The sequence below is a fragment of the Lagopus muta genome, chromosome Z (genome assembly GCF_023343835.1).
Source record: "Lagopus muta isolate bLagMut1 chromosome Z, bLagMut1 primary, whole genome shotgun sequence".
NCBI lineage: Eukaryota > Metazoa > Chordata > Aves > Galliformes > Phasianidae > Lagopus > Lagopus muta.
In genome coordinates, this window is record NC_064472.1 from 74603172 (window position 1) to 74624390 (window position 21219).

General features: G+C 45.1%; 1 protein-coding gene across 2 annotated transcripts in view; it reads right to left on the reverse strand.

Moving 5' to 3' along the window:
- Positions 1 to 1441: 1441 nt before the first annotated feature.
- The window catches only part of ELP1 (elongator acetyltransferase complex subunit 1), a 32984-nt gene continuing 13206 nt past the window's right edge, over positions 1442 to 21219 (reverse strand). The window contains exons 14-36 of one of the 2 annotated variants that reach the window (XM_048930598.1): positions 18991 to 19097; positions 18420 to 18523; positions 17567 to 17620; positions 17363 to 17468; positions 16628 to 16743; positions 15873 to 15946; positions 15175 to 15253; positions 14830 to 14909; positions 13898 to 14038; positions 12473 to 12558; positions 11768 to 11916; positions 10734 to 10857; positions 10196 to 10293; positions 8863 to 9064; positions 7588 to 7649; positions 7086 to 7148; positions 6886 to 6946; positions 6179 to 6292; positions 5402 to 5513; positions 4018 to 4145; positions 3466 to 3620; positions 2472 to 2550; positions 1442 to 1600 (exon numbers count right to left, since the gene is read on the reverse strand). In XM_048930598.1, coding sequence (XP_048786555.1) covers positions 1533 to 1600; positions 2472 to 2550; positions 3466 to 3620; positions 4018 to 4145; positions 5402 to 5513; positions 6179 to 6292; positions 6886 to 6946; positions 7086 to 7148; positions 7588 to 7649; positions 8863 to 9064; positions 10196 to 10293; positions 10734 to 10857; positions 11768 to 11916; positions 12473 to 12558; positions 13898 to 14038; positions 14830 to 14909; positions 15175 to 15253; positions 15873 to 15946; positions 16628 to 16743; positions 17363 to 17468; positions 17567 to 17620; positions 18420 to 18523; positions 18991 to 19097 — 2362 coding nt within the window. In that variant the 3' untranslated portion in view covers positions 1442 to 1532. Of the gene's footprint in view, positions 1601 to 1635; positions 1774 to 2471; positions 2551 to 3465; positions 3621 to 4017; positions 4146 to 5401; positions 5514 to 6178; positions 6293 to 6885; positions 6947 to 7085; positions 7149 to 7587; positions 7650 to 8862; positions 9065 to 10195; positions 10294 to 10733; positions 10858 to 11767; positions 11917 to 12472; positions 12559 to 13897; positions 14039 to 14829; positions 14910 to 15174; positions 15254 to 15872; positions 15947 to 16627; positions 16744 to 17362; positions 17469 to 17566; positions 17621 to 18419; positions 18524 to 18990; positions 19098 to 21219 lie in introns of those variants that run through there. The other variant, XM_048930599.1, reaches the window with a different exon arrangement.

Below are 21219 nucleotides of genomic sequence, written 5' to 3' on the forward strand. Positions count from 1 at the left end.
TGCCCAGAGCCCACCCAGCCTTGAGCACTTCCAGAGATGGGGGTCCACAGCTTCTCTGGGTAGCTGTGCCAGTGCCTCACAGCCCCCTGAATGAGCATTTCCTTCTGATACCCAATGTTCTTTTCCCTTCACAGTGCTCTTCTCCCTTTCAGTTTGAAACCCTTTCCCTTGTCCCACCACCATCGGACCACGATACAAGTTGGTGTTCCTCCTGTTTGCAAGAGCCCTCCAAGTACTGAAAGGCTGCACTGAGATTGTTTCCACGTCTCATTTGGGACCAGATTTGTCTAACAAATTGGAAAACCCAAATCCATCAAAAAACCTGCCGTCCGCTGCAGCCTTTCATGTCATTTGCTATTTAAAGAGGCTCAGAGAGCCTCATCACAATACTTGAAAATAGGCTCGATAAAATAGCTTGAAAATGGACCTGGAGACAACGAAAGTAAGATTAACTCTAGTGCTTTATGCAACACTGACAAAGGACTGCTCCACCACCACTCCCCAACAATACCAGGCCAGCACAACACGTACAGTTCGAGCCTTTAGGGCCTCCTCAGCACAATGGGGTTCTCACACCGGGAAAATAACAACCTGCAGCTCGAGGTGTGCTAATGTCAAGTAGCGAGAATACAGCTCGCAGGTCAGTGACAGAAGCACCTTGCTGCTGCTGGCACTGTTTCAGCAGTCTCTCATCAAACTGAACGGCTGCTAGGCCAAAACCAGGGGAAAGGAGGGGCAGGGAGGCTTCCTCCTGAAGCAGAATCTTGCCTGCTGAGCTTGTCCCCTTGCTTTGCTCCCAGGACTGCTGCTGTTACTTCTCCCGTCAGACCGCAGAACTGTTCAGTAAAAACTACCTGGTGTGGATTGACACCAGTTTTCATCTGAAATGGTTCTGCAGCAACACGCAGGATCAGCACGGTACGGCTGCTGGCTGCCAGTGCCCTCAAGCAGATACTCAGGGCTGCATTGCCCGCTGTGCGCAGCGCTGACACCCAACCCCACTGTTACACACATCCTTGTGCACCCGAACTCCCTGCTGCAAGATCAGCAGGGCACTGATGGCTGCTGATGCAACAAAATGATTCCAGTGAAAACCTCGTATTACCAGCAACCAACTTCAGCAGAGAAAACTTATTTCTTCAGCAAAAGCAGTTTGCTATTAGCGAAGACTTACTGGTGAGGTAGCTGAATCAGGATGAACAGCTTAAAATATGGCCCACCTTCATCACCCACGGAGGAAGTGACAGCACAGAACAGAACCCATGGAGCAGTGGGGGATTTGCTTCATCCAGAAGGGAGGGAACAGCAGTGGCAGAAGTTGGATTTAGGCAGCAATGCTCAGAGCCACACAGCCTGTCACTGCCCTACCTCACAAACTATGGGTCAAAGTTACATCGGTTGCAAGGGTCATTCACTTGCACAGCCATAAGAGCAATAGGAATGCAAGGACAACAGTGTTTTAATAAAGGTGTAATGAAAGTATATTATGAAAAGTAACAGTTCACAGTCCATTGGGATTCCTTGACTTTTCATTACTGGAAAAGATGTAGCTTCCACTGTAGATTTTTATTGAGTTTTGGTGCAATGAGTAATTCTGAATCTGAAAGACAAAGATGACAAATGTCAGAACAGAGCAGTATGGTTTCCTCAGGACCTGTCATCTAGTCAGCTTGCTTCCTTTTCCATCAAAGAACACCAAGAAGTCTCAGACAGCATCGCCTTTCAGCAAACATCACCAGCTCATGCTGAAGAAGCCCACACTGCCCAGCAGACCTGCATGGAGACATGGATCCCTTTGACAAATCAAGGCCCATCTCTGCCAAGTGGTATCATTTGGAATGAAGAGCAACGGCTTGTGACAGAAAGCAGGACTCGGTTCATTCAGCAGCAGCTGGGACATCTCTGCTGTGCTGCTGCACTCAACAGCCAGCTAGAGCTGTGGGCTGTGCCTAAAAGGAGCCAGCCCAACCAAGCAGCAGCGCGTGGGTCACAGCCAGGGGTCTGCTAGATTCTCTCCTGGCAGTTCCAGTACTAGGTGGAAAGAGGGAAAACAAATGGCATCCCTCTCATCTTTAAAACTGTATCAGCTACAAGGGCTTCAAAGAGGCAAAGTACCATGAAATCCTATAGACTCACCTGGTACAGAACCTGGCCTAGGTGCCAACATTAGGCAAAAAGATAAATTCATAAAGTACAAGCAGAATGATCTGACACAGCCCTATGAAAAGAGACTTCCAGTTTCCCCACAGCATGCAGAGGCTAAGCACACAGAAAATCAGGAGCAGCACAACTCAGGAAGTAGTTTTAACACAGCGCACTATAGCAAAGAAAACCTTATTAAGAAGGCTGCTCACTGGCCAAAAGATGACACCATAACATGCAGCAATGAACTCCTACAGATGAAGAACACTGCAATGCTGCTGGCCACAATGGTGCTTCACAGCCACACCTAACCAGGAGCCTGAACCAACCTTGTACAGCAGGAGCAACCACCCTCTTCTGCTGATAGGCAGCCATGATGCTGTTTGCAGTTGAATTGGGTCCCAGGACCTGTGAAGAAGCAAAACCCAAGTTCAAAGGGGCACAAAGCAAGGCCCAGAGTACGGATGCCTACACAGAAAACTGTCGAGAGTGGAAGCAGTTGGCTGTGGGAGACCTCACAGTTGAAAGCAATCACAGATATGGGATCAAAGCCCAGTAATGTCTCAGAAAAACCAAAGGAGAGGCAGAAATACAGAACTGCTGTGAGACAACTTCTCAAGGCGCAGGATCTCCATGTCAGCACTTCTTTACTGTGCTTTAAGTGTCATGAATTGGCAGAATTACTTTCATTGCATGTACCAGCAACATGTACAGTTCACTGGGGAGCCTCAGCATTTTATCACATTCAGTGGTTTTAATCTGCCTGTCAGTGGGCAGATTAATCTCAATTACAGAGGAGATACTGGGGAATAATTTGTGTTCACCTGGAATGCTCAAAAACTATTTTGGATATTTTACTTTGCAAGGAAACTAGGACTATGCTCATGATTTTCTACTTATGTGTGAAGCTGAAGCCCACAAGTGTGGCACAACCCATCCGCATGCAGTATTCTCCTCATGATACACTGGTTCAGACTACAATGACCCATCTGTTTGCTGTTCATCTCATGACACGAAGAGTGGACAACCACTACTCCATTACATAAAATTTTGTGCTAAAATTCAGCCGCTTGGGCTAGCAAACAAAACAGTGTTCCTCTGTTCCACAGGAAGCTGTATCTGTCATACGTTTTATGCTGCATATTGATTTGGAAGGCACAGTGCTCCAATGCACTGCACAGAACATTTGCCTGAACTCTGTAGGAAAGGGCAGACTTAGGAAGCAGGGGAAATATTCTGTACTCTTTACTGGAGAACACAGAACACCACCAATTACTTGATATTGTACAGCAGACATTACAGGTAATGAGAACAAGAACAGACCGGGTTGAGAGAACTCTGCTGCAAGGCAGGAGTCCAGATTTCTGGGATTGAGGTCTCCATCAACTGCAGAACCTCTTCCAGGAATTGCTGCAGCCCCTCAGCCTGCTCATCAAAACCAAACAGCACAAGCTGCTTCAGAAGGACGTGTACGTCTCCTGCAGAAGGAACAGAAACAAGCAACGGCACTTCACACAGGTGTGCTAAATGAACAGCAGCACTGTTCTGGTATCAAGGCATAGGAAAGAGCTGCAAATCACAACTGGCTCTCTGCTCCTACCCACATACTACAGTGCCTCTGTACAAATGTGAGCCAATCCTGTCCCGGCACTGATAAGTCCTCATTTCTCTGCTCCCAGGCTTCCAAACAAGGAGAGCTTGCACTGTTAGGTGCACCTCCCAGCAGAGGCCAATAAACCAAATCAAAGTCCACCCCAGACAGCTTACGTACGGTAAGCTCCTCTCCCCAGCAGAGCCATTACAAACGAGAGGAGCGCACTGCCCAGTCGGCTGTGCTCTGAAGTCAGAGAGCAGACTAAAATCACCATGCCATACCCTTCACAGAGTCGACGGCACGGACGTTTTCCCCCAGGATTTCCAGCAGGGCCATGTCTTCAAAAGGACTGCCCTCTTTCAAGCTGTATCTCTTGCGCTCAGCCTTGCGGCGGTTCTTCGAGGATCGCCTAGGAAAGGAGGATGCTTGATTTTACTGTGTGCAGCACAGGGTCAGTCTGAAGGAAAGTCAACTCCTAAACCGGTCAGTTTAAGAAGGGGCTGCCTGGAGGCTCATATATCTGTGTCGGGCTTCTCAAAAACACTCCACCTACTTACTTGGTGGTCTGAAACATGACTCAGTAGCTGCGCTGAGAAGCTGCACAGTCTTGTCTCCTCTGTGTTCCAGCAAGGTCCAAGCATTGGTCCAAGTACAGTGTAAGCTAAACTGTGTGACAGTAGTCACTAGCAGCTGAACTTCTCTTCACCAACAATTTGGAGTCAGAGTCTGCACTCACCTTTGCACACTTTCATTTCTGCTATCTCCTCTACCTGTGTGCTAATACAGTTCATCTCCTGATCCGTTATTACAGGAAAGAAACTTCTTATCACAAGTCAGTAACTTAATGCCCCAATATGTCATCTCACTCTGATACAGATAAGCTGAAATTAAGGTTGTATTTTCTGCCTGTTTAATCTGAGCCACAGCCAGTGTCCCCAGAAAGCCCACTTTTTCCGTAACTGCACCTTTTCCACATTTCAGACAGATAATTCAGAAGTCATTATCGCAGCTGCCTGATCCTGCAGCTTACCATAAAAGTGCTCAAAAGCAACAAAGAAACCCACTGTGGAAATAGAATAGTTATGAAATTGACTAACAACCCCCAATTAGGGTGGTGAGGTGCTGGCACAGGCTGACCAGAGCAGCTGTGGATGCCCCATCCCAGGAGGTGTTCAAGGCCAGACAGCCTGGGCAGCCTGAACTGGTGGGAGGAAACTCTGCCCATGGCAAGATGGTGGGCTTTCAGGTTACCTCTAATCCAAACCACTCCGTAATTCCATTAACTACTAAAAATGCAAAACTTAAGACAAAGATAATAAGCCCTTTGCACAAGCTGTTGATGTTTGAGCAGCCGCCCGTTTCCTGCGCCAAGCATCCCACATTCAGCTATCTGGCAGCACTCCCGCTGCCTACAGACAGCTCCTGCAGAATCTGTGCTCACAGCTCCTCTGCTGGCCATTCTGCTCCTGCTGCACTACCAGCTTCTGGCATTTTCTGCCCTGTCTCCCCTGGTAAGAGTTAAAATAACCAAGAAACGCCTGTAATTAAAGCAGCTTCAAGACACATTCAGCTGCTCGAGGAGCATGCCAAACACGAGTAAGCTGCCCTCCCAAACAAAGGCTGATGCCACACCAGCCACCATCTAATTTAAAGGCAGAAACCTACGCTGATATTCTTGAATTGCTGTGTGAGTATCTGCTGCTCATGTCGCTGTGTGTCACAACACTGCTGGTTTCAGACAGAAGGTCAAATTCTGGGCAATATGGCGCTTCACAATCTGCAAAACACAGTAACAACTGTCACAGTATGGGAAAAGCTCACAGTTATTCCAGGCTTTCTCCTTGGGGAACCTACGTACTTTCTGGAAAAGCAGCCTGGCAGATTCATTCTACCTGCTGGCACACTGGAGCCTTAGGGCTCTGAAGGCGACTCGGCCCACAAGAACAGAAATTGAGAGCACTGCTCTTCCGCCCTGGCAGGGACTGCGATTATTAAACAGCACAATCAGAAGAATGACAGTCTCAGAGGAACAGATCTGGACCAGAACAGAACATTCTGCTTTTAGAAAATATCTCCAAGCCTGTGTAAGCTAGCAGGTGAATGTGCATAGTAGATTCTTAGCACAAAGGACTATCTAACACAGGTAAGCTGCCATTACAGAGACAATGCTGTCTCATTTTGAAGAGCTTTCAGAAGCGTTTAGCTTTTTTATCCCAGGAAAGCTGTGACACAGGTAGTACTGAAAATAAAGGCACCTTTATGCAAGAACGAGGTCAAATGAACTACAGCGAGAGTGGTGGGCGAGACAAATGCCACTTCTACAGTCACCAGAGACACAGGAGCACAACTGCACAGGGGTATACAGGAACCACAAGAAACACCAAAGAAAAGACAATCACATTTACTTATGCAGGAGAAAGCCACATGCATTTCAATACCAACCCTGCAGGCTCTCACAGGCCTTCTCCTTCAGCTCTCGGACCACTTGCAGGCGACTCTTATGACGAAGAAATGCTGTTTTCTGAGAGTCCAGGAACATCAGCTGACTTTTCTGAGCTGCACAATATGGAAAAAAGCAGGTCCAAGATAAGAACACAAAGATTTGTATGCAGAAGAAATGTCTCTCTTGTCAGAAGAGCATTTTCACACAAGGAGCCTGGAGGAGCACAGTCCTTCAAGAACATTGGAGATCAGCAGCAAAGCTGGTACAATAACTGGAGTGGGAAAAATTTGAAGCTTGTAGCACAGAAGTCACCAACTTAGATGCATCTGTGTATGGAATGAATTAACTTGCCAGACAAGCATCTCTGGAACAAAAGTCTGTTTCTGATACAGTAAGAGTGCTCTGTGGCGACATGTCTTCACATTAATTAGGCTCAAGCTAAACAAAATTCCTCAATTCATAGAACTCACTGCTGATAGTGTGAGAACAAAGAACGTCCAATAATGATTAATCATCCTTTTGGGACTGAAGAGAGAATAAAGATATAAAACAATTGTGTCAGTTAACTGGGCAGCATCAGGCTGGAATCAAAGCATCCTTCCACAGAGCTTCCAGTATTAGCGTGCTGTGGCTTTCTGCAGACCCAGTAAAAAATGTTTTTCACCAACAAAACACAAGCAAGTCTCAGATTCTTGCACATACTCACCTTCTATTATGGCAGGTTTGAAGTTGGTCTCCAAAATATCCAGTCTATCATACTTGTGAATCTGGATCAGGAAATGGAAAGGAGGTATTATTCAAAAACACAACCCAGATTCCATCCCTGTTCCTTCATGCTAAAAAAAGTATTTCTGCTTCTTACAATCCAAACAATATTTCTTGTTCTTGAGATACGAAATGCCTTACCAGTCTTAAAGCCTCCTCCCAGAAAGCCCCTTCTAAGAGTAGGATAACAGCCTCTTCATAGTCCTGTAAAGGAAGAGCAACCATGTGCTGCTGCTGCTGCTAGTAACACGCATTCAGGTAGCATCTGCTCAGAGGTACACCTCTTTTCAGCAGCTCTGGTCAGAACAGCACTGCTGCAACAGGTACTCTGAAGCCTGAAATTATCACATAAGGCTGAAATAAAAAATACAAGTCTCTTTCTAAGGAGAAGTCCCTCTGAAACTAAGCCTTCTTTATTCCAGCACTCATGCTTCAGATCTCTGAACCAAAAGCTTTTCATACCAAAGCGCGACAGAAAACCTGGCAACAGAGCCAGGTTTCTCACCCATCCCCTGCTCACTGTACCACCTGGATCTGCTCTGGGGCCTGTGGCATGGATTGTTCCATAACCAGCACACACTGAGCCAAATGTGGCACAGCAGAACTGAGGAAGAGGGGTACAGATGAGAGGTAACTACATTACCTCAGTGTACTGCTCCAGGAGCATCGCTGCCTCTGCATGCTTTCTCTGCTCAGCCAGTTTTCCTACAAGAAAAGGTGGTGGAGTTCAGTTTTTCAGGAGCAGCTGAATTTTCTACTAATATGAAATAATGAAGGCAAAGAACATTACATTCACTGCTGCGCTTTCAGTCTGCTTACATGCCTACTTAATTTGCCTGATAAAACAAGGGCTGCATGATGCCTCATCGTCAGCCTGTTGCTTGTAAAATTGCTGGTGCACTCGCTGCCACTTAAAGAACTTCTCCCCAACAGTGTGAGATGCAAACCTCCCTAAGAGGAGGGAAGCAGGATGTAAACAGGAAATCTCTCCTGAAAGCTGCAGCATATTGCATAGACTAGCTATGTGCTGGGAGAAGATTGCCTGCTGCTCCCTGAGGTACAGCCAGGAAGCACCAAACCTGCGAGGTTCAGGTCTTCCAGGTGCCTAAAGGTCAGCACCAGCTTTGTTACTGACTTCTGTGCTATGGTGTAAGATGAAAAGTGATACACAGAGCCAGAAAAAAAGAAGTAACTTGACCAAAGCAAGCTCATCCAAGACAGCTTTATCTGGAAGACCATTCCCAGGACACATATTGCCACTGTTCAGGGGATGTTTCATAAACTCTGCTTCTGAGTAAGCTACAGTCAGGATGATGCTCTACTGGTCTTGCTGAAATAGATGCCAGGTCCACAACACATCTCACGCACACAGGGTGATGTTTCCTAGTGAGCACAAACTCTTAGGCAAACTTTTTTTCTTTTTTTTTCCCTGCAGTAGGAACACAGATTGCTTTTCAAATAACAGCTGGTCCTGGCTACCAGCAGGAGTCAAGGAGCAAACACAAAGATGCACAACTGAATCATCCAACAGCCTTCAAGCTCCGTGATCATGCAGTACTTGTGTCAATGATGTCCAAAGGCCTCAGTCACGTTCGACACTTTGGGGAATCTCCATTTACTGAGGCTAACCAAGGAAAAGGTTTGGTTTCAACAACTGGTTGCAATGAGAGTGCAAGAACCGGTCAGTCTGGGGCAACCAAGGCCACACCTAGCTTAGCAACTTCTGGGTGCCCAGCATTTTTTGATACCAGTGAGAAACAAAGGCAATGTGCAATCACGAAACCCTTGGAAATCAAGGCCTTTAAGAAAAACACTGCTGAAAACTAAGGTTTTCACTGATTTTCAGCAAAGATCACAACAAAGCAGAAATAAGAACAATCAGTTTTGGTTTGCACGCTTCCATCTTCTCAAGGCCTACCTGCCATGGTCCGTGCCAGGCTGGAAAGCTTCTCCTTTGTGTAACCTAGCCGAGAGGCCATGCACAGGGCTTGCTGCCAGCTGCCACTGCTCACAAAGGCGTCCAGTGCTTTTTCAAAGATGCCAGCCCGAGCAAGTATCAGCGCAGCCTGTTCATAAAGCTGCTTCTCAATCAAATGCTCCCCAAACACACTGCTGATGTCCTGTAAGGCAGGGGCAAAAGAGAAGTGAGAAATGAGCTGTGGAGTGAGCAGCAGTCCTCCACTGTAAGAATTACGCGGCCATCACACCAAAGTTCTTTTCTGCTCTTCTCTGAGGAACCTCCAGGCACAATGTTCCAACATTTCAAACTTTGTATCAGCCCGAGGGTTGATGATCAGCATACGCAGAAATTCCACACAGAGCTAAAGCAGCAGGCCCCAGAAGGTTCTTAACTTTCCAAGCTGGCAATACAACAGGCTGCAGAAAATCAGCCCCTTCTTTTCTACTCAGATGAGCGAAGCTTGTGAAAAGATCTGTCCAAACTATACCACTCCAGGAGTGAAAGACAAGGGATAATGCAGGCCCTGCACAGGCTGCTCAGAATCAATAGATGGAGCTTCCCAAGTCTTCTCAAAGCTCAGTCTCTGTTAATAAGGGGATGACGGATTTGAATGCAAGAATACAGAAGGAATAAAGAAAGCCTCCAACAGGCCAGAGCCACCAGAGCCATCCTCAACAGGAGAATCCTCTTCACACTCACCTTGTTGCAAATAGACAGTTTCTGCATCTCCCCTCTTACTTCAACTGCTTTTATAAAGACTTGTTTGTTCTATATTCACATAATCTAAATTAAACTAATTTAAATGCATTCATTTATTTTTACCGTAGCTTTGAGTGAGCTACAGTTCTTCAACTGCACTGAAATCAACAATGGACCCTATAGTCTATCTAGAAGAACTACAAGCTCTTAAGCACTCTCCAGAAATGTCCACACACAACAAAACGTCTCAGTACAACCTGCAGAGCCACAGAGAAATCCTGTATCACAAACACCAAGATCAGCATAGCACAGACAGCACAGCAAACATCAGACGCCCAGGTGCCCTCCTGGTCATGGAATCAAAGAAATAACAGTCATCTTCTTGATGCCCAGACCTTGCAGGCTCAGTGCTGAGGGTAATTCCCTATATTAAGTTGGAGAAAGCTCTCAGACAATACTGAAGCACCCTGCAGAACTTGAAGGCAAGCAGCTGTTGTCTCATTTCTGCCCTCGTTCAAAGTGCTGGAGATATATGTGAACATATCTGACAGAATTACAGACCTGCACACTGCAGGGTCACCTGCTTACACACCTTGTACTCCTGGGTGCTGGACGGATACAGCTTCAAGGCTTCACAATATAGACTCTGATCCTTCACCAAGTTCAGAAATTCAGAGAAGTGTTCAGGACCTGCAGAAAGACTACAGTTCTCACAGGGACAAAATAGAAAGCAATGCCTCTTAGAGCCCCCCAGCAGTTACTGCTGTAACGAGCAGCAAACCCAAGCCTAGGTATGAGAGCAACAAATGCACCTCTTCTACCATTGTAAACCCACAGGATTCACTTCCTTAAGGTCTGCTTCACTTCTGCCAACAGTATCAACAGAGGAAATGCCACCTACAGCCAGAACAAAACGAGACTTGTGCTTCATGACTAAAGGGCAGTAGACACTTCTCTCCCTGCCTTAAGCTACACTACAGAAACCACAGAGCATAAGTAAGTTAACCATGAATTACCGGGAGAGGAGATGACCTGGTGCAATCCTTCTTTCTTCCCCTGCAGGTACTACAAACTGAAAAACACTGCACTGCAGAACATCTCCTTAACACGCTGATGTGCAGAACACCTACCACACTTGCTGAGATGTCCCAGAGCTTTGGTGTATCTCTTCAAGTATTTGTCTATTGTGTATCGCTGATAATTGGTTTCCATTTTCCGGAGAGTATTTAAGAAGGGTAAGTACTCTTTTGGGTCCTGTGAAGAATAAAAGCTGTGATTCAGTTAGAGAAGATCCTTGAGCATCACCATCTTCACCAGTAGACAGTCCCATATTTGAAATTATGTGATCATACACCAGAAAAGGCTTTTTCTTTAAGTGTAAGCCACATTAAAGAACACGTCTTAGTAAATTACCAAGCTCACATGGACTACAGAAGTAACCAAAAATTATTGCCCAGGCTGCACGTGGCTGTGGGGAGCCTGGTCTGGTGGTTGGTGACCTTGCCCATAGCAGGGGGGTTGAAACTGGATGATCATTATGGTCCTTTTCAACCCAGGCCATTCTATGAATCCATGAAAATTCAAGTCTGTCTATGCAATATGGATCACATCTAAAATCGTTTAGCTACTATCATGTATAAATTTACAGCTCAAATAGATTGGTATCTTCCATTCCATAAGTCATAAAAAGTACATTTCTGATAATACGAGCAGGATGTTTCAGTTGGTGGGTAACAGGCTCTGTAGGAACCTCGGAAAGCTCTGTAAAGACCCTCTGGAAAAGATTTCAAACTACACACACTGCAAGATGCACTCCATTATTGTAGCCACTGCTAACTAAGTAAAAACGAAATGGGCACAGAGTTGGGAACAAAATGCATGCAGCCACAACACCTTAGATCACAATCCTTGGCAATGCTGCTCTGAAAGAGCCCTGTTTCACCTCCAGTATGACCAAGTTTCCTAAAATGCTTTCAACAGGTGATAATGGAGGCAAAGGTATGCCATGCTCCTAGCATCATCCCAAACACATGCAGGACTTCTATGTGACTGAAATGCTGCTTTCCAGAGAGCTACAACTAGCAAAACGTGTGGTCTGATTCACAGGCTACAAGGAACCTTTGGGAACATAGAAAAATGGTTAAGTGGAACCATCAGCCAAGACCTTTTGAGACTTCTCTGCCACCATGATGACTAAATCAAAGTCATACGTGCCCAGGGAATAATCATACAATTCATTGACATCCACAAGGAAAAGCAGGTACTTCAGTGCTTCCTCCGCACTCACAGCTCCAACATTTGGAGAAATGTTCTCTGTAATAAGAGAATAAAGCATAAGATTTCATTATTATTAGTGGAGGCGTGCCCTAAGGCAGGGAAGCAGTGTATAGCATGTACTTAACTGCATAAAGACCATCAAATTAATGGCTCATTCTGTCTTGCAGGAGAGCGTTACTTGGCTGTTTGCAGAGGCTTTCCCAGGCAACTTCAAGGACCCACCCAAGCACAGTAACTTTTGAAATGTGCAATAGTGACAAGTCAGAATTAACAGCAAAGAATGAAAAGTAAAATCTGCCAGATTAAGATACCTAGGACCTAGAACAGGAAATGCCTACTTCATGCTGGGAGAAATGGAGTTCTGAACTGGAGAACAGCTCCAGCTCTGGCCTATTTGCTGCTCCTACACAAAAGGATTAGCCAAGAGCAAATACAACATTCTCTTTCATTAACGGCAGTTTCAGAAACATTTGTTTTCTGACAGCCTCCACAAACAGCCATGCTAAAATAATTTTCAGGTAAACGATGCTAACAATGTAAGCTCCTGCAAACTCCACACATTTTCAACACTTTTGGGTTCTTGATACAACACCTCGAAGATCGTGAACCTTCTGGAGAGCAGTTTCCAATTCTGGAGGATTCTTCTTCACATGTGCTGTCAGTATGGAGAGGCAGTATCTGAAGAAAACAAAAGCAGTAAATGAAAAAGTGGGGCAGCAGAAAAATGGCTTGTTCCAATTCCAGCATATCCTATGTGAGGTCTAGCTTACATTGAAGTAAAGGTTAGATGGAGATTCAAGCAACTGGATCCAGTGAAGGATACCCCCGCCCAACAGCAGAGCAGTTGGATTAGATAATCTTTATAGGCCCCTGCTAACCCCAGTCATTCTCTGAAAATAAACTACTCAGTATTTTAAGCTTTCTCAAGGAAAGCAGGAAAAGGTAACAGAACAGAATGTACAGATGTTTTTAAATTTAGCATGTCTCCCTTAACGTAACAGAACACTGAAGGTGTGTTTTGAGTAGAATAAGCTTTTTTCCCATGCCAGACAACATAAATGGAGAGAAAACATCCCTCTGAAAGTTCAGTAGCTGGGCACAATTTTCCAGATCAAATCTTGGTATGAAAATGGTCTTATCTTGTAAAGGAAGGGAAAGCTTTTTTGGAACTTATTTACACCTTGATACACTTCTCATGTGTCATTTCAAAATAGGTTTCCTAGGTTTTCAGCTAGGTCTCCTAGCTAAGGATATAGTTTGTTCACCAAAACTGTTTGACGTAAACTGCCTAAAAGTTCAGTGTTCAGCAGCAACCCACTGTCCGTTGCTCCTCTATCCACTGTTTCACACATAATCTATCCATGTTTAACACTTCCCTTCACTAACCATCACTATGATCCTACTTTCCCAACCCATCTAGGCTTGATTCATCCAAGAAAGGTGGTGACAGAAAGGTAACCGTGCCGAAACACAGCAGAAGATGTACAGAAATAGCTCAGTCTCAGACAGAACAGCTGAGATTTTTCATAAGGCCCATCTGCTCCCTAAAGCAAAGGTGTTTAAGGAAAAGGTTTGGTATTTAGGGACATGGTTTTGTGGGCAATACTGGTGGTTGGTGGACGTCTGAACTAGATGATCTTAGAGGTCTTAATGATTCTATGATGTCCTATGATTGTCTATGGGGACAATCTTGCTCATATCTACCATCCTCCACACTACACAGAGTGTTCCTACATTGGGTTTATTTTTAAAACCCTTGTAGGCCTCCTGCCTCTATTACTTGAATAATTATGGGAAAACATGTTTTACTACCTGATGAATTTACTGTACACAGTGCTTTTCAGAAGACCATCCTCGGAAAGCAAAAGGTATGGCTACATGAGTTTTGCAGAGCACGAGTTCCCCCCAGGGGATCCAAATCAAAATGATTGATCTTAAGGACAGCTTCCCTTTTCTGTCAATGATTTAAAAGAAGTCTCTCCAATCGTCCCCTCACCCACAATAAGAAAACGCTCACTTTTCAGGGTCAATGCACTCCATGGCAACTCTCATCACATCACATATGAGGTTCACTTTTTTCTGTTCAGGTTGCTGACGTGGTTGATCATTACTGCTACTGCTCAGAGATGGGTACATAGTCTTGGTGAAATCTTCATCCCTACATAAAAACATACACTGTGAATACTGGTGTGGTTCCTAATCCAGCTCAGAGCAGAGACAGTAACATTAAAGCCTGCAGAAGGTAACTGCTCAACAGAATAGTGTGCAAGTCATTCAGCACAGACACAAAATGCGACATTATTACAAAGCTCTCCAACACTTCTCATCCATCTGAATTGACTCTCAACCAAGAGAGGTAATGAAAAACAACTAGTCAGAACTACCTCAATTTACAGAACTCAGGAGGCTGAGTATTCTACTAAATCCACCGTGGAGATGCTGAGCACAGAGCACTTTTGAAAATTAAGCCATCCGCTTTTACTTCCAGACAAAGATTTAAGGTCAGGTCAAAACTGAAAATAAAACAGAGTAGCCGAGTGATAGCTCCAGCTCTCAAACAATTATGTACTTCAACAAGCTTGAAAAGCCCTGAAACTGTGAATGCTTTAAAGCCTCTTGTCTTGACAGCCAGTAGGCTGTCTTATTCCTCATTATGAAGGCACAGAACATTCTCTATTCACGTTTACCCTGGTAGAGCAAAACAGAAGAGAAGCCAAAGCACTCAGACGGTGTCCTGACCTGTTACTGGAAAAATCTAATGACAGCCTGCAAATATGAATTCTCAAAAAGATACACTGAAACTATTCATCTTACTTTAATTTTTATGACCCAGCATGCCAGACTTCAGACTGAATCATTCCACTCAGACTGAAGAGCTGCCAATATTTTGGTGAAATAATCCACCACCAACGATCACTTGTAAGCTTCCATTTGCAGAACTATACTCACTTCAGTTCTGTGAAAAACAAGTTGATGTAGTTCACAGAATCTATTTGCTTGATAAAGGTTTCGATATTTTCCAGAAAAACCTGAAAATGAACAAAAGTATTCCTTCTGTTATTCTGAAAAAGTACATTCACAGGAGCACGTTCAAAGACTTTATCAGAACGGGCAGCCTGGTCTGGTATCAGATATGGAGGTGGCCCTGGATGAGGCAGGGGAGTTGGAGCTTGATGGTTCTTGAGGTCCCTTCCAATCCAAGCCACTCTATGATTCTACGAACGTTCAGCATGAAAGAATCCCACCAGTCTGGACAAATATGAAAAAGAACACCACAGAACTGGGTATACTTGCCTTGGGATTGTGGTCATAAAGAAGATTGAGGTTGATTCTCAGCTTCCTCATACACTGAAATGCTTCCCTGAACATAAGCCTAAGGGGAAGAGTCAAATGGGATAGTTTACATTCTGGGTAGGTACAATACCCACAAATAGAGGTAGCTGACCAAAGGCAGTCACAGAGCCAACTGGAAGGGAACAACAGCCGAGGCAATAAGCCATGTAAATTGCTCTGCAGAAAAAAATGTACAAGGCCAGTTCTGCTCACTGCCAGCCTCTGCAGTGAAACAGACCAGCAGCTCATGCTGGGAAAGTGGGAGAGGCATTGGTCTGTCATTCCTGTCTTACAGAAGTATATTGGAATCTCATGGACTCACGGAAAATTCTGTTTCAGAAAACTTGAATGTGAAGTGATTGAACAAATGCAATACGAAAAATAGCAAGCTAAATAATGAAATGATCAAGATATCTGGAGAAAGGAACTAAGCAAGATCTCTCCCACCCACACAAACAAACAAGCCCCTCAGTGATGAAGCATAAGTCAGTACAGCCAAAAACTAGACTGGTAGCTGGTGATCCTAGAAACTGTTTCACCCCTAGTGATGAAGACAGTTATTTTCAGAGTAGCCCAACCTGCAGCACAGGATCAGCCAGACAGCTGCTCAACAGCTCAGAATGGGTTAGGGAAGACCAGAGAACACTGGTGCCATTTACCTGTCTAGCCACTTTCGAATCTGAGCAAGAACCAGAGCTCGATGGTGAACAGTCTCCAGATTTCCTCTTGGCATCTACAGCAAAAGAAGAGGCACACGTTTATTTATTTGTAGCTACTCTGCCTACATGAAAGGCAAAGGGAGGGCAGGCCTGCTGCTACTTGCAGGTGACACAGGCCTATTTTTTCATTTCAAAGGACAGCTCAAATGAACCTGGAAAAATACCAGAAAACTGATTCAGCTCAAAAACTTTCCCTCCTCAGAAGATTGGACTCCACTCAACAGCAAGAAACTAACTTTCATGTTAGTGGTACATTAAAGAGGATGTCAAAGTACAGACCTCTAGAGATGCACTTGAATGAAATCCTTCTCTGTGAGCTTGTGCTGATTCTTGTAAGTGAGCACAGCTCTCCAAACCCAGTTCCAAGTGTAATGGAGACCTTTTAAGAAGCGGGTCCGAGATTCACAGGAGAGGCCATAACACATACCATTACACCACTTCCACCACTGGAACTTGAACAGTACTCCTCACTTCATGCACACTCAGTCGCCTGAACTGAGTCTCAACTCCCACAGCCAAGCTCAAAACCACTCCTTATCTAGCTAGGCAGCTGGAGATCGACACTGAGCTGGAGAAGAACAGGAGAGCAGCCCTGCAGTACTACGTGTATTATTTGCAGCCTGACCAGCTCCCTGCTGAGACAACCCTTGTACACACGGACAGGAGACCTCAACAGACACGAGTAGAGCACTGACCTGAAGTACAACCTTTGTGTCCTGAGGTACAACAGTGATGATACGTGATCCTCGCTCCACCTTGCGCAAGGTCTCGTTGTTGGGGGCTGCAACACTGCTCAGGCCAACCTGAAGGGCTGAAGATAGCACAGTTATCAGCATCCACGCAGACCACAGCACAGTGCTACCTAGTCAGGCTTTCGTACAGAGCTCTGCAACCTTGTACTAGCTCAGTCAAAGATAATCTGAATTGCTGCTGACAGGTTGAGGGCTGCTGTACAAAGTGGAAAAAAGTCCTCTGCTCACCAGCATTAATGCTGCATGCAGAGGAGAGAAACTGGGAAAACTGTATAGCACCAGTAAGCTGTCATCATACTTCTCCTGAGGTCTTCACCTCCTTCACAGTCAGATACTACCAGAAACTCTTTATATTGGGACCCATTCTCGCCTTTTTGGGACCCACACACCTTTGAAGAACAGAGAATGTTTTGGTTTTTTTGGCTCTGAAGGTGAGGGATAGAACAAAGGGAGAACAGCTTTAAGACAAAACCTGCACCTGGGAAGAGTGCATGATCTTTAATGTCCCCTGTGCTCCTTCTATCTGACAGACCTCTAAGAACAGCTCTCTACCTCTGTTAAGTAGCTGCTCTGAGTGACCCAAATAAGCAGGTTTGGATACAAAAAATTGAGATACACTGCAGTCCCAAGACAATGGCCATGAGCTGCCAGGAGCAGGCAGGCAGAAGTGGCGTTTACCTTTCACTGACATGTTCTTCAAACAGAAGCACTGACAGGTGTGGGAGTTGGTCGTCACCAACAAAAACTCATTGTATGTCGCAAATGAGGTGATGTTGGATGCAACCTGCAGAAAAATGACTACTTTTATTTCTGTTTGAAGCAGAACAGGACAAATCTTTGGCAGAGAAAAGGGGGACGGAAGAGGGGCAAACATGTTGGTACCTCAGTATCATTAACGAAAAGCCGACACCGATCTGTGAGGCCCAAGATCATCTCCTGTAAACAAAAAGGATGACAAGCATAAGGTATCTGCCTCACAACCTCCAGTTTCACCACACTGGCTCCCAATGGGTTTAAGTATCAAGAACCTCACATGAATTACCTAGAGGAACTGAAAGGAAATCATGCAACCACTATATCTGAAAGCTAAGTATTTCTAAACACTCTTAACTGGAAACCAGCCTGGTTTACCCTGTCACACAAACAGCACAGTAACAAAACATGCAGAAGGCACACCAGAACATTCAGTTTGTGTTTTCTTTTCAGCAGCTTTTGGTCCAAAATTATAGAGAATAGAAGAGGAGGACAAAGCAACTCCATACAACTTTCACCTGGATACTCACTGAAGGAAAGAAAACCTGAAAATACCAGCAAAACAGCTAGCTACAACAGTTTAAGGAATGTCTACCAAGAAATCATCACTAACAGGAAACAACAGTAGTATCTGCAGTAAAACAGAGCAGCCATATTTGCTAATATGACAACATCAGATAAAAGAGAGCAAAATGCTAATTTCATAAAAAGCGTGGCAGCGACTGCTGGAAATCTTAAAAATGAAATTTCTTGATCTTAAATGACATTGTTTATCATATTAACAGAAAGAGAAGATTCGCTTTTAACTGCAAACCATCAGAAATGCTCTAGAAAAAAAGGAAATATACACTCTCAGCTCTGTGTAGCATCTCATAAAGAACACAGCTGAGAAGCACCACTGGGCCACTGGCTGAGTGTTATGGCGTATATCTGATGCAGACAGCAGCTCACTTAGGACGTCAGACTGCTCAGTCTTACTTACTTCACCACCAATCCTTGTGATAGAAGTCTGCATGCAAAGGTGAGGGAACTGGACAGCACAGCCACTGCTAGTCTGCCAGGGTTCAAGAACTGGAGAAGAAGCCTCTAAAGAGCAAAGATTTTTCCAATCAATCACAGATCTAGACATTACGACCACATATCATAAATTCCAAGAAAACTACATCTGGGAATAAGCCACAGTATCTAACAGAGAGAAGAGGAATGCTGACATAAGTCCATGATAATAGCAGAAACAATGCTGGTAACTTCTTGGGCTCTGCAGCACCTTTATTCCACTACATACTGTGAAGTGCCAATGGGGTGGCAGTCAGTCATCACTGCTGGAGGCTCTACAACAGTCATGTGCTTTTCAAATCACAAAGCTATCATTATCAGCAGCAGTTAAGTGTGTTTCAAAAATCACTGATTTTCATCAATGTCTACGAGCAGAGAGAACATGAAATACTGCATCAACTACCCATTGTCAGTGCAAGTCAAATTGTCACTGAACCTCTTCATACATTTTTAACAACCGTACCTCAGTCCAGGCACCTTAACAGAGTTCAGCTTACCCCAGAGATATTTCAGGATCTGTCTATCAGCCAGTTGTAAAGCTACAGTTTTCGTCACTGGGCTGCAGCACAGCGTGATCACTTCTCCATCTACAGACAGAGACAACCTGGAAGAAGATGAAGACACAGAACGTCAGAGTAACTGGGGATTCAGAGTAACAGCTTCTCTGGACAACCTGTTCCACGGACTCAGTACCTTCTGAGAAAAAAGACTTCTCTCCTAATATCTAATTAAATCTTTACTCTTTCAGTTTAAAACTGTCCTCTCTCACCCTGTTGCTATCTGCCCATGTAAAATGTCAACTTCCTTCCTGTTTACAAGCTGGAAGTACTGGGAGGCCGGAATGAGGTTTCCCTGGAGCTTTACCTTCTCCAGGCTGAATAAGCCCAGCTCCCTCAGCCCTCCTTTGTAGAAGAGGAGCCCTAGCCCTATGATCACCTTAGTGCCCCTTCTCTGGACCAGCTCTAACAGTCCCATGTTTTTCTTATCCTGGGGGCTCAGGCCCGGATGCAGTAAGCAGGTAGAGCTTTTACAGGGTCACACAAATGGGGGGACAATCACCTCCTTGGCCCAACTGGCCACCTCTCTTCTGATGAAGCCCAGGACACAGGTGGTCTTCCAGTGCTGCAGGCATGCACTGTCAGGCTTTTCACCCAGCAGGACCTCCAAGCTTCCCTGTAGGGCTGCTCTCAAATTCTTCTTCCAGTCTGCACTCACGTGGCAGACTGCCCTGACCAGGTGCAATATCTTGCACTTGGCCTTGTTGAACCTCAGGTTCACGTGGGCCTACTTTTCAAGCTTATACAGGTCCTTTGGGTGGCATCCCTTCCTTCTATTGTATCACTTGCAGCATTGAGTTCTTAGTGCTGTCAGCAAACTTGCTGAGGGTGCACTCAGTGGCACTCTCCATGTCACTGATAAGACACTGAAGAGCCCCAGGCCCAAAAAGGACCCCTGAGGGACACAACTCACTGAGCTGTCGACCAAAACCCTGTGTCTACAAACATCCAATCAATTCCTTGTCCACTGAATAATCAACTTTTCAAATTATTCTAATTCAGAGGTAAGGATGTGGCAAGGAACCATGACAAAGGCCTCGCAGAACTCCAGGCAGATGGTATATCAGTTTCTCTTCTTTGTCCACTGATGCTGCCACACTATCACAAGCTAACTGGCAATCAACAAACTGCCTTTGGCTAAGCTGTGCTGGCTGTCTCAGATCACCTCCATGTCTTATATGTGCTTTAACACAGCTTCCAGAACCTGTCTCATTATCTTCCCAGTCACAGATGTGAGGCTCACTGGTCTGTAGCTTCCTGTGTCTTCCTTCCTACTTTTGTTTGAACTCGCAGTGACGTTTCCCTTCATCCTGCCGCTGGGGACTTCAGCCATGACTTTCTGAATACGATGCAGAGCGGCTTGGTAACTAAATCCCCAGGCTCCTTCAGGACCCTGGAATGCATGGGATTGCTTACAACCTGCCACCTTGTTTTCCCAGCAGACATCCAGAGGGCAGCTGAGATCCTCCAAAAGGATGAGATTCTGTGAAGGCAATGCTTCTTGTAGATGAAGCAAGAGCTAATCAGCAGACTCCCCTTGATGGAGGCCCATAATAAACCCCAACCTCCACCGTCTTTTATCAGTCTGGCCCAAGATTTTTACCCACAAGATCTCAACCTGTTCATGGCCTGCTTTTCAGAGGCAGCTCTTTGCAGTCTATTCATTTCTTAATATAAAGGGCAAGTCTCTGCCCCTCCCTCCTTACTTCCAGATCTGCAGCACAGATCTGCATCTTATTCATATAAATCCTTTCATCCTCCTTCTTTACTCTTTTCACACCTATGTCAGATGAGATGGGCAAAGAACAGCACCAACAACTTGAGTCAACAGGCATTTGCCTAACAGTGCTAGCCACTGTCTGCATACTTACAGCATGCTTATATGCAAATTACCCTGCTTTGCTGTGTGAGTGTTAAGAAAAGTGACTCTAGAAACGTGTCAGTTTGCCTTTCTTTCTGCTCTGACTGCACAAAACCCAGCAGTAGAGGACAGGAATAACTAGGGCTACCAGTGCTCTGTAGACAGTGCTAATGGTGGATAAAGGGTAGAATAGAGAAACTCCATCTCAAAGTTCAAAAGCCTGGACTTCAGACAAGGAGGAGAGGTATCCCCTTACTGACACAGGCATGCTAGCACACCACACTTGTCAAGCTGGCTGTGGGCACTGG